This window comes from Arvicanthis niloticus, chromosome 8, assembly GCF_011762505.2.
Source record: "Arvicanthis niloticus isolate mArvNil1 chromosome 8, mArvNil1.pat.X, whole genome shotgun sequence".
NCBI classification, from domain to species: Eukaryota; Metazoa; Chordata; class Mammalia; order Rodentia; family Muridae; genus Arvicanthis; species Arvicanthis niloticus.
The window spans coordinates 86,702,405-86,715,063 of NC_047665.1; the positions used below are offsets into that span (position 1 = coordinate 86,702,405).

A 12,659-nucleotide genomic window follows, 5' to 3' on the forward strand; every position below is an offset into this window, starting at 1 on the left:
CTAACTTCACCCAGAGCTGCTGAAGGGAGAGCCAGCTTGGCAGAGGGTGGAGTTGCTGTTCTGGTCTTCAAAGGAATTCTAAAGGTCCTGGGCTTCACAACTCCTCCCCCCAGGCTATTATCTCACTAAGGGACCCTTTGTGTCTCTTGGCTGCCTTGTTTCATGGATGCAGGAGCCTGGAGTACCACAGACATCTTCTGATTACTTGTGTGAGCAGTCGAGGGACATCTGTGCTCAGGCTTGCAGCACTATAGACAGGTGACATGGGGTTTGTTAAAGGCTCCTCCCACAGGTTGAATAGGAGGCTGGATGCCCTCTAGACCCTGCAGGTAGGGTCACAGGTGGGGCCTTCCCTGGTAAAGATGCAACATCATCTGTAGTGTATGAGCATGAGGGATGTGCCAAGGCACTCTCTCCAGGCAACACTGGCTTCTGGCAGCATCCCTCCCACCATGGTATAGAATGTCACCTGAGTGGGGGGGGGGGCGCGCAAAGACCACTGACAGTGATAATCACTGCCCCTGGGCACTCACAAGTCCCAATCCAAACTCTTAAATTTTCATAGGACCTCAGGCAGGACTGAAAATGGGTGACCTTATCCAGCCCTCCCATGCAGTTTTCCGAGTTTACAGTCTGCTCTGCTGTGGTATGAGATTAGACTTAAAACCGTATCAAACCTGGGTGTGGTAACGCACCCTGTCACCGACATGCCAGCACTTGGGAGGCTGAGGTAGAGGGAGTTCTGCAAGTTTGAGACCAGTTGGGGCCCCATAGAGTGAATGAAGACGTGGAGAACCAACACCATCCAAGAAGAGAAGACATCGGAGGGCCTGCAGATGGACTCTTGCTAATAACCACGGTCTTCTTTGACCTGCTCCCTTCTTGCATGGCTGGGGGTCAGACACCCAGGCCTGAAACAGGCACTGTTTTGTTTTTCTTTTATTTATCTACATTCAGCGGAATTCAAATGTACTGTCTGAATGATCCAAACATACAAAACAAAACAAAAAAACAAAAACAAAACAAAAAAAAACACCCCACTGTTTTTTAAGATAAAATTTTCACTTATAAAACTGAAACACTAAGCATTAAAATAATGAAAGCTCGTTTAACTCACGTCACAGAAAGCATTAACAGATGGCCGTATCCCTTCTGCAGCTATTTAAAGACGCCCGATGGAACTCATACCAGACATAAACAGAGGGATACCGCACGGCAAGAACTCGGAACACTACTCAGACAAGGTGTAATGGTAACTAACAAACCACTGAAGACACGGAGTCCAAAACACAGCTAAATAGGGGTCACGGCACGGGTCCCAGGGACCACCACGCCTCACAGCGTGGCAACGTCAGCAACGTGGACGGGTGGGCACTGGCCCAGTGGACATGGCAACTGGTGATGTGCAGACTCAATCTCCCGAGACAAGTTGGAGGCAGAGGTGCAGAAGGTTGAGAGGGGTAGCTTGGGCCTTTATCTGTACTGGTAGTTCATGCTGTGCTCTGTGTTCCGACTGTAGCCACCCTGTGAGGACTGGTAGGAGCTGGCAGGGCCGCTGTAGCTCTGGCTGGACCCAGGGGAGCTGTAGTTTGACTGTGATGAGTAGCCTCCTGCAAGATGAAAGTAGCTTAGAGGACAGAACTGGACACCAAGGTGGCAGCTCCTGCTTTGTCATACAGGCCCATCACTTACTGTTACCCTGAGAAGTGGGACAGGCTTCTAGGGGCCAATGTCAAGTGTTGACTTTCTGACCAGAGAGAAAGGAGCCCTATAGCTCAGTCCAGTCCCATCTGACACAAGTGGCTCTTTAGTTTGGTGCCAACATTCAAGACCTTTGAGCTAGGTGTGACACCTGTACTCTCAGCACTCACAAGGCAGAGGCAGGCAGATGAATGACTATGACGCCAGCCTGGTCTACAGAGCTACAGCGCTACACACACACACACACACACACACACACACACACACACACACAGACAGACAGATGGGAGGGTAGAATTGGGCAACTTAAAAGTCTCTGGCTTCTGAAGACTGAGAAGTGGGTGTGGCCAGAGCCCAGGCTCCCCAGCCCCCAAGCAGTCACCAGAAGTTGCCAGTATAGCTTCAGGTCGGGTGCATTCCTATCAAGTCCTGTGCCCTTTAAAGCCCCCACCCCACCCCATGTTGGCCCTTCTGTCTGGGCCCACCTTGTTTGCCTTGGTAGGAAGAGCTGCCTCCAGAACCTGCGCCATAACCCCCATGTGAGCCTGTGTTGTAGGATGACCCGCTGGAGCCATAGCTGTTCCCTCCACTCCGGCCTCCACTACCACTGTAGTCTGAGGGAAAGAAATCAGTGTGATTAGGGCCTAAGCCAAGGAGAACTGAGGTAGGCAAGAGCCTTGGCAGCAAGCCCTGTCAGTTACCCTGCCCCGGGTCAGGGTCAGGCTTGTAACCCCCTCTGAAGTCCATCTGTCTCTCACTCCCCACCTGCCTCTTCTTCCCTGAATCACCTTCCTTGCCATGAGCACTGCTCATTTAGTCTCCAGTCCTTTTAATGGCTGCTGTTCTGTCATAAGGACAAATTTATGCCTACCCAAGCCTACTGGGTAAAAATGCACAAAAGGTCCTGAGACCTGTGCATAAGGACGGTACACACCGAGGAGCTGGATATAACCTTGAAGTCCCAGGATGTCAACAACCTTGCAATAATTTCTACCCTGGTTAACTAGATATAGCCTAGGGACAGAGGACTCAGCCAGAAGTGGAGACAGGGAAGAAACTTACAGCCCAAGGTGACGTTTCCAGGTTTCTCCCTACCTCCCACCCTCTCAGAGCCAAGACTGTCTGAAATCAAGACCTCACAGTTCCTGGCTAGAGCTGGGCTTCTTGCCATCCCCAACCAGGAAGTGGACACTGGAGGTCAACTCACTGAATTTGCTGTCGTAGCTGTAGTCAGAGCCCCCACCACCACCAGGGGAGCTGTAAGAGTTGGAGTAGGAGGAGTAGCTGCCCTGCCCATGGCCATAGCCTTTCTGCTTGCCCTGTGGCGTGCCGTAGCTGCTGTACTGGCTCTGGTTGTAAGGTTGCTGCTGGCCCTGGTGGGACTGGTAGCCCGAGCTGTAGGAGGGTTTCTGCTGGCCCCCATGCAGCGGCTTCTTCCCAGCATGTTTCGGGGGTACTGGTGAGCTGTAGCTGTCTCCTTGGTAGTAGGAGCTGTAGCTGGATGAGCCACCACCTCCCCCGCTGCCTCCACCACCGGCATTCCCAGAATGCCCTCCATTGCTGTAGAACTGACCTAGACAGGGAAGCAGCAGATTAGATGGATGGTCCCAGGGTGAGGGCTGGGAGGGGAGGAAGGCAGCAGTCATGGGCCCTGAAGGATGGCCCCAAACCTACTGCTCAGAGCAGCGAGGAACAGATTGGAGCACAAGGCTCTGCTGGTTGAGGCAGCCTGGCTTAAGCCAGCCCAGCCTTCAGCTCCACTCACCCTCAGCTGATGACAAGGGGTCTTTGCCAAGCAGCAGCAGGACAGCAGCTTTGCAGATGTCAACATTACAATGAGATGGGCTCCGAGCGTGGATGACATTCAGGACTAGCTGACGGCTACCCAGATGTCCCCAACGGTGACAGGAAAAGCAAAGCACCCAGAAGCAGTGAGCCACCCCCTTTCCCCTCCGTGCAGGAAATGAACTCAACAGGCATAAGTCTTGGGGACCCCAGGAGGAGATGCCTTGCCATAACCACCATGGTTCTTCAAAGATCAAGTGCTCTAAGGACAGTGATTTAAGACTCAGACACTTGCCAAGCTTCCTTCCTTCCTGTGAAAAACACAGGACTTGGGGCACAGATAGGGTCCCTAGCCTCATGAGAAGGTAAGCACAGGCCATGATACAATGTCTGATGGATCTCAGTGGCAGGACTGATGAGCTAGCACTGTGGCTGGCCAATACAGTCTCTGGCTCCCACTTCTGATCAACATGTTGTCAACATGTTCCCTATTGGAGACTTGGGTGGAATGACATGGGCTGGGCTAAGGCATCACTTCAGCCCCACTGAAGAAGGGAGCTTCCATCTCCAGGTAGGCTCAAGGGAAGCCAGTGCTCATCAGGGCCCTTGGAGTTCCTAGAAGCCTGGATTCCCAGTGAACCCCGTCAAGTCCTAGACAGGTAGAAGGAAAAAGGGTACTTCCACAAAGCCTTGCTTCCCAGGTTGAAAACTAAGGGCACCACACCTTCCCTTCACCCCCTTGTGGATGTTCACTGCACCCCCATGCTGATGCTCCCCCCAGCTACCAGCACGAGAGGCAATACCCTTGTGCAAGCACTTCCCTAGACAGGTGTCTCCCACCCCCATCACAAAGCCACAACATTGCAAGAGGAAGTGTTCCACAATGCAAGAAAGCAAACAGATGGAGGCTCAGTGAGGATACTGGGAAGCCAAGGGCTCCATCACTCCCCACTCCCCAGTCCCATCTCAGCATCTCCTTGAAGGCCCTGCCCTGGCTTCCCCAGGGTCCTATGCTGAGCAACTAAGCTGCCTGCCTGAAGCCAGGCATGAATGAAGACTCAAGTACGGAGGGCTCATTACTTTAACATGTATTCATTTAAAAAATAATAGTAATAAGGAAGGGTAGGTCTTCAACGTCATTCAGAACTATTTCCTGGTATAAAAAGACATTATTTGCCAACAATAACTTTCTAAAAAATAAAATAAAATAAAATAAATACATCATGCAAAATCTTAGAAAGTTTCACTGACTTTTCGAACCTTGGGAAACAAATCACACAGTAACCATTTTGACCACTTTTTGCCTGTATAAACGTCAAATCTTGCAAGTCAAGGCAGGGGCAGATCTGCAGCAAAGACTGCAGAGCAGAGGCCTAACCATAATGTCACAACACTCCCCACCAAAAAGAAGGAACCCTGTACTTTACACACTGGGACAAATTTCTAGGCACACAGATTCAGTGACTGTGTGTGCCAGGCAGTGTAGACCCAGGTGGGGCCAAAGCCAGCTCTTTACTGGGGGAAGAAAAAACAAACAAATAAAAAAACAACTGGGGATGTGTCAGGCTCTTCCAGGTCATTTTAAAAGCCCCAATGTGAAAAAGAATACAAAGCCAAACCCAATTCAGGAGTTAGTCACTGACACTGCAATCAGGACTTGCAAAATTTTACGTTCTTCCCTCCTCTCAAGCCTGGCCCATTTCTCACACAATTAACGGATGCGCAGTTTTGATGCCTTTGCAAGTTCACTCTTAACTAAAGCAGCCATAGAACCTCCTCAGCCCAAGGACCCAGCAGAGCATTTACAAAAGGTGGGAGGCCCTGCTCTACGCAGTGCACAAGTCCTGGCCGTCCCAGAGGTTTACATGCTCATAAAAAGGCAAGAAAAAAGCCAGCTGCTGTAAAGTCAGATGTGCTGAAACAGTTTTCATCACTGCCAAAGGCATCAACCACATGTGGATATTTATGAAAAGGTTAAAAATGCATACAAAACCTGCTGTAAATTAAGACAAAGGTAGATGAAAACGTGCCATTATCTGTCTCTTTAAATAAAAGAATGCTTTCCATAAAAAGCAATGATGGGCTTTTGCCTTGATGCTGAACAACGCTGGCTCTAGAATTCTGTGCAAGGCTGCACACACACACAAACAAAAAAAAATCTCTGAGAAAAGGGTTTTTCCACTTAGTGTGAACTTCGAAATGACCAAGTTCAAAGGCAAATTCGTGAAAGAAACTGCCATTGTCTTAAGTCTGCAGGCTAACAGTTTCAGCCAGGCTGCGGTGGAAAGCCACGGTTGAGAACCCCAGTGAAGCACAGGGACACAGCACGGACACTTTGGGTTTTGGAGTTGGAGGAAATTGGAGTAAAAAGTTGATTTTGTGTCAATACTTTTAGACGCTCTAGGAAGCCCCAAAATCATGATAGCCGTAGCAGTCTGTGAAAAAGTCACCTACAAAAGGGGGAGACAGAGCAGAGAGAAGAAATTAGAATTCTTTTGAAAAAGGGCACGAAGCGCCACATTTGAAATTCAGGTTTTAGATTTCTCTGCTCGTGTGACCCCCCAATGAAGGCTCCTTCTCAAGACATGAGCGGTGCACGGGCAGGAAGGCGCATTCTCAAAGACTGGTGCTTAAAGCAGAGAAATTTAAAATGCCGACTTCAAAGGAACTTAAGCGGTACACAAAGGGTGTCTTAGCATTAAAATTGTCAAGGACACACTTTGGGGACAGGGAGGTGGGGGGTTTGAGGGCCAGCTAACCTAATCACCGCAAAAAGGTACGGCTGGTGGCCCTGAGCCTCAGAGATGCTAAGGCCAGCACCCTACCCTAATCAGACCCAGACTATGCTGCCGCAGCTTCCCAAGTGCAGACACAGAAAGTGCACACTTACTGTAGCCTGCTGTGGCCGAATTGCTGCTGTACCCATAGCTTCCATATCCAGCACCTGCAAAAGAACAGACAGGTTACAGGGTAGACATGTACCCACCCTGTGTCTTCCAAGGAAAGGTACACAATAATTCCTGGAGTAGGCAAGCAGGTGACATGAAGGAGGGCCCTTACCAGCATTCATGTAGCCTCCTCCATGGTTGGTGCCACCAAATCCTCGCCCCCGTCCTCGACCTCGGATGTTACCTCCTCGGCCCCGACCTCGGATGTTGGGAGGTGGGGGCACTTCATTATGCATAGGGCCTCCCATGCCAAAGCCAGGGTTGTGTGGCTGAAAGAGAATGCAGAGGAATGAGGTTCACCCCACCCTCAGATCATGCAAATTCCCACCCATGGTCAGCAGGGTCAAAGGTAAATCCTCACCTTGGCAGCAAATTTGGGTCCACCTCGGACAGGTACAGGGGTTCTTTTCTTTTTGTTGGCTTCAAGAGCAAGAGGGGCATCAGGGAAAAGCTTTTCTAATGCAGCCAGTGCAGCATAAGCCTTTGCCACCTTTTTGTTTGAACCAGCACCTTGAAACTTCTGTCCGTCCACCTCAACCTGTAGAAAAACACACTGTGTGGGGGCTGAGCTAACCCAACACCTCCGCCAGGGTAAGGGCCTAGCTCAACAGTTTTTCTGCAGAGGAGCAGGCCTCCCCCAGAGCACTTCTTTCCCAGGAAGCTCAGAGTGCCTCTAGCCAGCCACCTGCTTACTCACCTCCATAACAAACCGTTTGTCGTGACTGCCCCCTGTCTCAGAGATGAGCTCATATTTGAGGCCACGTCTCTTCTCATTAAGCTCCATAACAGGGTTCTTGCCATGCTTAGTCAAAATCGGCCCCTGCTGTTTGACGCCCTCAGGGAAAGCACAGATACACACAAAAAAACAAATAAACAAAAATCCAACCAACCAACCAAACAACAAAAAAACCATTAAATTAGATTTGAGCACTCTACCACCCAGAAGAGTAAGTCAGTGAGTGAGCTAAGCCCTCTCACTTGAACCCCTAACTGGATCTGGACCCCCTATGTGTAAGCCAGCTGACAGGTCTCAGTGAAACACCACCTCCACCTATGTTGTTCTGACTCCCTGGGTACAGGGTTCTGGGCTGCATGACTCCCACAGCTGCCTGTGCAGGTGACTTACATAAGATCTGGCAGGTTAAGTCCAACCTTTTGATATTGCAAAACATTACTATACAGCAAATTCTCACACAGGGACAAGCAAGGTAGTTCAATGGGTAAAGATGCTTGCCACCAAGCCTGAGGATCCAAGTCAGTCTCTGGAACCCACACAGGAGGAAACAGACTTCTAGAAGTTATGGCCATTAAATGTGCTGTGGATGCTTAGGTCCGCATATGTACACACACAATAATGACTATAAGAAAGAGACTGTAATAAAATGAAATTGCCATGGAGCTTACTTATTGTATTGGGGGGGGGGGGGGGGAAGGTTCAGAGATCAACTCAGAGTTTTAAAGCACTGGCTGTTCTCCAGTTCACATTCACATTCAGTTCCCAGCACCTACATGGTGGTTCATAACCTTTTTTAAATTCAGTTCTGAGGGATGAGGGCACTGCACACATGTTACACACACACACAAAGAAACACACACATAAATGATAAAATGAAGGGGGGGAGGCAGTTTAGGCCTAAGAACCAGGTACCAGGTACCCCAGGTTACAAAAACCCAAAAACTGCAAAATAATCTGACTGTGTGAAATGATTTCAGGATTTCACACGGCCACGGGATAGATGAGCCTGGCTGTGACCGCCTGTTCTGTCCTGGCAATAGCTTGTTTCTAGTACCCACCATGCATTCAGCACTATCTCTAGCACCCACCAGAGTCTCACCTCAGTAGTGGCATCTGAAGGGAAGACAGAACTGGGGTTGGAGACAGCTTCCACCACAGGGGGTGGGGCCACTACTGCTGGCTTCCCATCTGACTCCTCAGCAGAGTCCTCCCCCTTGCTGGAGTCTCGGCCTTCAGCGCCTGTTGGCAAGCCCATGTCCTGTAACACCTGTGGAGCAGACAGACCCAGGGAGCTCAGGTGAGGAAGGCGTGCAAGGAACCACCTACACAGGTCCTTCCCATACTCCACAGAGCTTCCTAGGGGAGCTTGCAGCACAATCCCAGCCACCTTTTTTCTTTTTGTTCCTCAGGTTATCTTTGAACGTATGATAGATGTAACTTGTCAAATGATCCAAAAGTCTAACAACCTGTATTTTTATTTTATACCCTTTCTGAGATGCATGCTGTAAGCCTGCAAACCCTGAGGCCAATGTGGCATTTTCTGTTAGGAAAGGAGTAACCACACTCACCTTCACGGCCACATGGAGCTTGGCGGTCTTCTTAGATGGCCCGGAGGCCTCAAAGGTACTACCGTCTACCTCCACAGACATGGTGAAGATGGGAGCATGAACAGGACCCGTCTGGGAGATCAGCTTGTACTGCAGCCCTGGCTTCAGCTGGTTTAACCTCATCAGGGCATTCATAGCTTGGGGAGGCTCAGCCTTCTCCTCTAAGAAGATAACAAGGCAAGATGGGATTAAACTTCAAGAGCCCAGAAAAGGCAAAGCCTAGAGACTGCTAGAACCCTCTGTGGCAGGTGGGACTCATGGGAGCATCTCTCTGCATCTGTGCCTGTTACTAGTTTTGGGGGAAGTGAAATGAAGAGAAAGGTTCTCTCTCACTCTGTATCTCAGCTTAGACTTGAAGACATGGCAGTTCTCTCTCCTTAGCCTCATGGGTGCTGAGATTAAAGATGTGGGACACTAGACCAAGACATTAGGTTTTTACAATACTCAAACATCAAGAGCAACCTGGTCTGCACAGTCAGGTCAAGGACAAGTATAGCTACATATCAGAGACCACGTCTCTTTAAAAAAAAATCAAGAGCTAGGAAGATGGCTAAGAGGCCAAAGAGCCTACTGTTGTGAATGAATGCCTTAAGAGTTCAGATCTTGAGAGCTCATGTAAAGGCAGACCAGACAGCCTATCTGATCTCTGTACTCCCGTGGCTAGACAGAAAACAAAAATAAAAGAATTCCCAGGAAGCACAGGGACAGCTAGCCTGGCCTAGCTAGTCTTAGCAGTGAACAACAAAGACACCCTATCTAAAACAAGGTGGAAGGCAAAGACCAAGATTGTCCTAACCTCCACAAGAACACCATAACACATGCACATTCACACCCATACAAAAGTTTTAAAATATACAGAGATAAAAAAAAAAATTAAAAAATTAAGCTGAGCAGTGGTGGTAATACCTTTCTTTCATCCCAGCCCTCAAAGAGGCAGGGGCAGGCAGATCTCTGAGAGACAGCCTGAGTTCCAGGACAGCCAGGGCTACAGAGAAACCCCGCCTTAAACAAAAAACCCACAATGAATAAATAAATAAAATAATAAAGGCTTAAATATGTGTTTTTTTAAAAAAAGCAAAACAAAATTAAAAGCACACTCATAACTTCAGCTGCACAGTAACTGGGACAGACAAAGGAAAGGTAGCACCCACAAACCAGGGCACACAATCATACCTTTCTTCTGGATCTTCTTTTTCTTTTTGCTGGGAGACTTCTCCTCCCCATCCTCTTCCATGGGGCGTTTCATGGGTGTGATGGCGTAGGTGGTGCTGGGGGGGATTTGAACTGAAAAGGAGATCAAGTGAAAGCAGCTGAGACATGCAAACAATACTCGAGAGAACCTGTCAACAATGTCTGTGTGTCCTTACCAGTGTAGTCCACCGGGTTCTCGTTCTTTGGTTTCTTGGGCATTTTGGAAGGCAGTGGGTCCATTCCCAATACTTTATGGAGTTGACCAAAGGCAGCAAGCCGCAGAGCATGCTATGGAAGGGAAGAAAGTCTGACTAGGCTGCCTCATGCTATAGTGATCGTGTGTGTGTTTACTAATGCCTTCTGAGATGGGGCAGGAGCTGGAGGGTTACTAACAGTCTCCCCTAGGTCATCAAGGGGTCCCCTGACAGCCAGGGCAGGGCCTGACAGCTCGGGCCCAGCCTTGCTGTGGGGGAGGGCCAGCCTGTGACCACCCCCCTCAAGACGAGTACAGGAGACCCCAATCTGGGGGCTGGTTGCCACATGGAGCCAGGTGGTAGACCTGCAGGGGAAGAACCCCACTGCAAAGCTGTTGCCCACTGCCCTTGCTGTGCCAACATGGCACACAAGCAGGGTGGAAGGCAGACAACAATCACATGTGGCACCAGACAAACAAACAGCCCAGATTGGAGCATCCTGTATCAGAGACACCATGCCTTTGCCTTGGTCCCCAACCTGAGCCTATGATCCAGGGGCTGCCCTTCAAATGCCCAGTAATGGAACTGGGAGCCAGTGAGTGCAGACTGGGTAAGGGCTCACATTGGCAATGGCGACGACTATACCTGCGCACTCTGTGTGATATCTTCCCGTTGCTGTCTGTCTAGATGCCCAATAGCATCAGTGGCTTCTTTTTCACAAGGGTCATAAATGCCAGAACCATCTGAAGGCAGGAAACAAGGAAGATATGCAGAGGATTATCTCTTGTCGTCTCATAAGAGTTGTTGGCTGAGGGAACCAGGTGTGTTACCCCCCCGCACCCCATCCACACCCAGCTCTGGAAAACACACCGAGCTCGGTGACCCACTCGGCATCCAGCCCTTGACAGAAATAAATTATGTGTGTCTCAGAGCAAGAAAGTCACGTGGGAGTGGGTCACCACCGGCCCCGGGTCCGCCCTCTGATTCATGGCTACGGACCCGGCACAGGGCTGGATATGATGGTGCAAGAGGGTAGTCACGAGCTTTGGCCCTAGCAAGGGGACATGGAGCTGCTGTAGCCCTAACCCAGTCAGTGGACCAGTGAGGCAGTGGCTGTAAGGCCTTCATCCCTGTCCTTTTCCCTGACCCTTGAAAATCACAAGGCCCCAACCTGGCATTACGATGCCGGATGCCAGGCACTCCAGCACTCTCCGCAGGGCTTCACCGGCACCCATTGGCCTATTGGCAGTGCCGATGGACTTCTCACACAGCAGCTCCAGAGGCTAAAAAGCAAGAAGTACAATGAGCTTCCAGCTGCAGAAGGTGACATCCCAGGAAGCCCTATTACCGGGTGACAGAGGCTAAGGGGTCCCAAGAATCAAAGCCAGCCAGTGAGGTGAAAGTCCAACATAAGACATCTAGGCAGGGGCTGGCAGACTTTCACAGGAGCAGTGTGGGGGCCCAGGAGCAACACTGAGGACCTAAGTGGACAGTTATGCTTGAGATGTAACCACTAGAAAGGATGTTCTTAATGGCAGGCTGTTAAGAAACAGGCAGCTGGCAGAATAGGCCTTGGGCTGTGTTGGCAAGAGGTTCAAAATACTTGCACACTTCATCCTTAGATGAGTCACAGTAAACTGCCTGGCCAGCTCCCATCTCCTCTCTGAACTATGCCCCTCACAGAAGGCCCTAGTCTTGTTTCTACCCGCAACCTGAGGTATACTTGATCCCAACAGCCACTCAAGCCAACAGCCAGGAAGCTATGTGGAGGCTACATTCTAAAAGGGCCTGCTTGGACAAACACTACCCCCAACCCTAGTCACAAGTGTGTCTTACCCATCCTCTGAGGGGACCCCAGGTGGGTACTCGAGTACACAGGTCCCTTAGGACACGGATGACAATGACACATGACTTCAGCCCATTGGCTCTGGCCTAGAGGAAGAAAGTGCAGACTCTTCATATTCAGGGCACCATGGAGGACACCAGGCAAACATGAACAACTTGAGTCTCTCACGGTGCTGCTTTGCCAAGGGCACACGATTGCAGGGGTACACAGCCACCACGTATGTGGCCAGCATCTCACTCACTGCATATGTGGAAGCCTGTTACCCTTATTGCAAAGCAGACCACACTCAGCATGAGCCTCCTCAGGGTTGTCAAGTCAAATTGATTGAGGCACGCTCCTTTAGCAGCTGCACGCTGCAGGTGCTAACAAGATCGGCACGGCTACAGTCAATGTTATGGTCAAAGTTAGCCATGTTGCAAAACTTAGGCATTCTCTACCAAAAGACAAAGAGAAGAACAAAATGCAAACCTGGAACCACTTGGCGTGTCGGAGGGACGCCAAGGCAGCAAGGCATTTCTGCCTGTCCAGAACATCCGGGGGGTCGTTGACTGATAGCGTTTCTATTCATGGATGGAATAAGAAGACAAGGCACAGTTTGACCAAGGGGTTCTGTCAGGTACAAAGGGGATGTGGCAGCTTCCTAAAGGGCAG

General features: G+C 50.0%; 1 protein-coding gene across 10 annotated transcripts in view; it reads right to left on the reverse strand.

The window, feature by feature from the left end:
* Positions 1 to 922: 922 nt before the first annotated feature.
* Positions 923 to 12,659, reverse strand: part of Ilf3 (interleukin enhancer binding factor 3) — a 37,718-nt gene continuing 25,981 nt past the window's right edge. For 3 of the 10 annotated variants that reach the window (XM_034509760.2, XM_034509759.2, XM_034509756.2), the window contains 15 exons: positions 12,477 to 12,568; positions 11,999 to 12,094; positions 11,334 to 11,445; positions 10,808 to 10,905; positions 10,145 to 10,256; positions 9,951 to 10,061; positions 8,739 to 8,938; positions 8,270 to 8,437; positions 7,132 to 7,269; positions 6,796 to 6,972; positions 6,547 to 6,703; positions 6,377 to 6,430; positions 2,909 to 3,274; positions 2,187 to 2,315; positions 923 to 1,610 (listed from right to left, as the gene is read on the reverse strand). In XM_034509760.2, coding sequence (XP_034365651.1) covers positions 1,474 to 1,610; positions 2,187 to 2,315; positions 2,909 to 3,274; positions 6,377 to 6,430; positions 6,547 to 6,703; positions 6,796 to 6,972; positions 7,132 to 7,269; positions 8,270 to 8,437; positions 8,739 to 8,938; positions 9,951 to 10,061; positions 10,145 to 10,256; positions 10,808 to 10,905; positions 11,334 to 11,445; positions 11,999 to 12,094; positions 12,477 to 12,568 — 2,147 coding nt within the window. In that variant the 3' untranslated portion in view covers positions 923 to 1,473. Of the gene's footprint in view, positions 1,611 to 2,186; positions 2,316 to 2,908; positions 3,275 to 4,559; positions 5,937 to 6,376; positions 6,431 to 6,546; positions 6,704 to 6,795; positions 6,973 to 7,131; positions 7,270 to 8,269; positions 8,438 to 8,738; positions 8,939 to 9,950; positions 10,062 to 10,144; positions 10,257 to 10,807; positions 10,906 to 11,333; positions 11,446 to 11,998; positions 12,095 to 12,476; positions 12,569 to 12,659 lie in introns of those variants that run through there. The other 7 variants (XM_034509761.2, XM_034509757.2, XM_034509758.2 and 4 more) reach the window with 6 other exon arrangements.